This window comes from Pocillopora damicornis, chromosome 3 (genome assembly GCF_964200805.1).
Source record: "Pocillopora damicornis chromosome 3, jaPocDami1.2, whole genome shotgun sequence".
NCBI classification, from domain to species: domain Eukaryota; kingdom Metazoa; phylum Cnidaria; class Anthozoa; order Scleractinia; family Pocilloporidae; genus Pocillopora; species Pocillopora damicornis.
The window spans coordinates 30443757-30447255 of record NC_142672.1 but is presented as its reverse complement, the minus strand read 5'-3'; the positions used below and the strand labels follow the sequence as shown (position 1 = coordinate 30447255).

At 37.3% G+C, this 3499-nt stretch overlaps 1 protein-coding gene across 2 annotated transcripts; it reads right to left on the bottom strand.

The window, feature by feature from the left end:
* Positions 1–1061: 1061 nt before the first annotated feature.
* On the bottom strand, positions 1062–3256 carry LOC149049311 (adenosine receptor A1-like). 2 transcript variants are annotated; one of them, XM_089200716.1, is made up of 3 exons: positions 3118–3256; positions 2536–2630; positions 1062–2074 (listed from the first exon to the last, which is right to left on the bottom strand). In XM_089200716.1, the coding sequence occupies exon 3, from the start codon at positions 2045–2047 to the stop codon at positions 1151–1153; it is 897 nt and encodes a 298-aa protein (XP_089056842.1). In that variant the 5' UTR covers positions 2048–2074; positions 2536–2630; positions 3118–3256; the 3' UTR covers positions 1062–1150. The 2 variants fall into 2 exon arrangements, with proteins under 2 accessions (XP_089056842.1, XP_089056843.1); XM_089200717.1 differs by lacking the exon at positions 3118–3256 and having other exon boundaries at positions 2536–2721.
* Between the last annotated feature and the right edge of the window lie 243 nt (positions 3257–3499).

Genomic DNA, 3499 nt, shown 5'->3' with positions numbered 1-3499 from the left:
GCAGCACTAAGAGCAAAACAGCTCTTTTTTTCTGCTAGCGAAAAAATTTTTTCGGGCTGGTAAAAATGACTTTCGGGCTAGTAGATGTTAGCTACAGCTTGCCCTACGGTAAAACTGACTTTTTTTGCACCCTGAAATGGGAAACAAGATATATTTAGAATGGAAACCACTTTTATTTCAACCTCTTGAACCTCTTGGAGAAAGCAGTCCCTCCGCATTTTACAATCTTCAGCAAAAGAACTGAAAGTACAAAATACAGAGTTATTTAAGTCAAATATTTTAAGGAAAAGTTCTTTCGTTCAAAGAATATCTTGGATTAACCTGCTACCATATAACTTGGCAAACTATGGCGCCGACAATCAACGACTGAAATGCTCGAGCGAAAGGAAAATTTCAAGCGTTCCGGTATTTAAACAAGATCTACAAAAACCCAGTAAGTGCTTTACGGTTATTCAAAACATATTATAACCTAGCTAGTAAATTTGTCGAATCAAATTCAATTGCATAAGCGTGCTTCATATTCTATATTGTGCACACTCATGACGTCAGCAAACAAATCCCTCGAGAAAAAAATTTTTCCATCGGGTTGAAAATGTTATGAAACAATTGGTTCATAAGTCAGCTGTGCGTTCATCAAGATATGAAACACTTAGGAAGTTTGCCTGGAGCAACTCTTACGCATCTTTCGTGCTCTCGAAACTTCCCGCGTACCTCATATCTCGATGAACGCACGCTGACGTATGAACCAATTGTTAAATGATTAAGACTGCATTTTTTCTCAGTAAAGACTAAAGAAAAATAGCTCAAAAAAGCTCAAAAGTCACCATTTTAACTGGTTTTCCGGAATAGATGCTTTACTTTTTTCGGCATTGATACATGTTTGGTTTTCCTTCGCGATGCTTCTTTGGTTTTCCTCGATAAGAATTGTCGTTTGGCTTTCTTCCCTCTTCACTGACTTTTTTATTTTTTCTTCAATGCGTATTCTCGTACTTTTGAGAGTGGGGGGTTTCCTCAAATTTTCTAAAAATTTAATTTTTAATTAAAAATTTGGCACACATTCATTTTCAGCATATTTGCATATTTTTGTAAAATACATTTTATATTCCTTATCCATTGTAGCAATGTCTATGTGCCTGAGTGGATTTAGACTCTAAAGTGAACTTTCCTGGTGAACGTTTGATTGCGAAAATGACCCGGTCCCAGCTGATGGAGATACCGCAATGCTTAATCTTCCAAAGGGAATTACACAGAAATTAAGTATCTGGAATAGAGTGCGCTTAAATTCTGGGATCCTGAACGGAAAAATCATCACGTTCACAAATGAATTGCTAAACTGTAAAAATTTGATAATAAATACAGTCAATTCAATAAGGTGAAAATTTTGTGTGAGTTTCAATGCAAACAAAATATTTAGAATTTGAAAAGGAAGCCAGGTAAAAAGCGATGTTCCTGTTATGAGAACTAGTGTCTTCGCCAATTTCAATTCTCTTTTGATGTGATTCTGGTCGCGAAATGGCGTTTTCTGCTTCTTCCAAATAACAAAGTTTGCTACACATATAGTTATTAGAGGGATTCCAGGAATTAAAACAAGACAATAAAAGAAATGCTCCCTCCCTATCATATTAAGTATCCGTAACACCACTAAAGTAGTAAATATTGCCGCTATGATCCACGGTATGCTAATAGCGCAGACGTAAACACGATAGTTCACAGTTCTGTGACGAAGAGGCCAACCGACGGCGTACATTCTTTCCAAGGAAATGACCGCAAGAGTGTAGATGGACGTTGTGCCCGTGAAAACGTCGGCACCGATGGAAATAACGTACCATGTATATCCCTGTGACACAACTACTTTTATATAAAGAGGGACAGCAAAAATTCCCACCAGCAAATCGGCAACTGATAAGCTTATGAGAAGTGAGTAAGAGCGTTTTTGGCTTCTCTGTTTGAAGAATATCCAGATGGTGAGAATATTTCCTACAATGATCAAAGTCACCAATACACCAAAACATATACCCCAGAAGATGTTCCATGAGTTAAAATCCATTTTACTGGGCACTGTTTTTCTTTTGACCTGCCATGAAAACAAACCTTTGCCAGTAAATCTGAACGGTAGAAAATTTTTAGGAGCAAAAATACCTTAGTAAACGAGCATTTAGTATTTTTTTAAACTATATTCTTTTGTGTAATTTAGAAACAAGTTAGAAATACTTTTTACATCGTTAAACGAATAAATCAAACAGTGGAACGCGGTTGGCGCCAGAAACTGACCCCATTTGCACGGGCCTTAGTTTTGGCCTCTGTGTTGTTCCAAATAGCAATATGTATGTTTATATTTTTTTGAAACACGAAAAGGATGATATTGAAGCTGTCAACTTCAAGGCTTCTCTCGAAGTGGATCTCATTAACGTCTAGTTCCTTTAATTATCACGCAAGTTTTATTATACAAATACGCCAGCTTGCTTTTCTAGAATATACACATTCTGTAGCAAGAAAGTACTTTGGATTTTGATGACTCATTCTTAATCTGCTTACCTTTGGTAGAATGGTTAAAATGTAAAATCTTCTGGATGTATTCTTGACTCTGGTGCAGCAGGGAACTGTTAAACTGAGCTGACTGTAAAACAAAACTGAGAAAAGCAAATTGTCAATTAAGAAAAATTGACGTTCGCTTTGAGAAAATTCAAGGGGGACGTCAATAAGGTTGATTGCTATGCTTACAGATGTGAGCAAGCTGTCACTTCTCTACAATAGCATGCTCAAATATTGATTAAATGCAGTGGTCATTAAAATATCATGCTGATTACAGGCTCTTTTAATTTGTCCAGCAATGAGCTAAAGCAATGGTTTTTGGGCGGGTAGTTCAATCAATTGTTTGAGGCTTATCAACAGCGGCCTCAGAAAAAAAAAAAACTTTCGGAATTTAACAATGGAAGTAAATTAACAAAAAATTCAACGGAAGACATAAAAATCAACTGCTGTCTCGCAAAAAAAGCGAAAACAGTTGAAACTTTCAGGGAAGCTATAAAAAAATAATAAATAAAACTAGGGTAAGAGAAAACTCGAGACTTTTCGAACATGAATATTATTCAAGTACTGGCAACCCTTTTAACTTACCATTCTGTTTTGAGCTCACCGACAAAGGTTATACGCTTTTAAAACACCGTGAATTATTGGCTTGCGTGGTTGATTGTAACTCGTTTGAGACCGCTTGCTTCCTAAAAGATCTTCAACTATTGCTAATCGACACACCGACACAGCGGCAAAATGAATCAGCACTTGCTCGGTGGATAAGGCACGTTCGTTCCACTTCGTTGCTAATGATCATTACGACGTTGTACATGCGCAGACGTCTGACGCTGTGTCTACGCTGTCGCTGCTGTGTCGAAAACGCCAGCAAACTTTACACTTTAGGCTCAGGGTGACTGAAGCCAAACAATATGGCGGCTACAACACACAAATAATAATTCGCGCGAATCATCGGTGGCTAGCGTTGTCA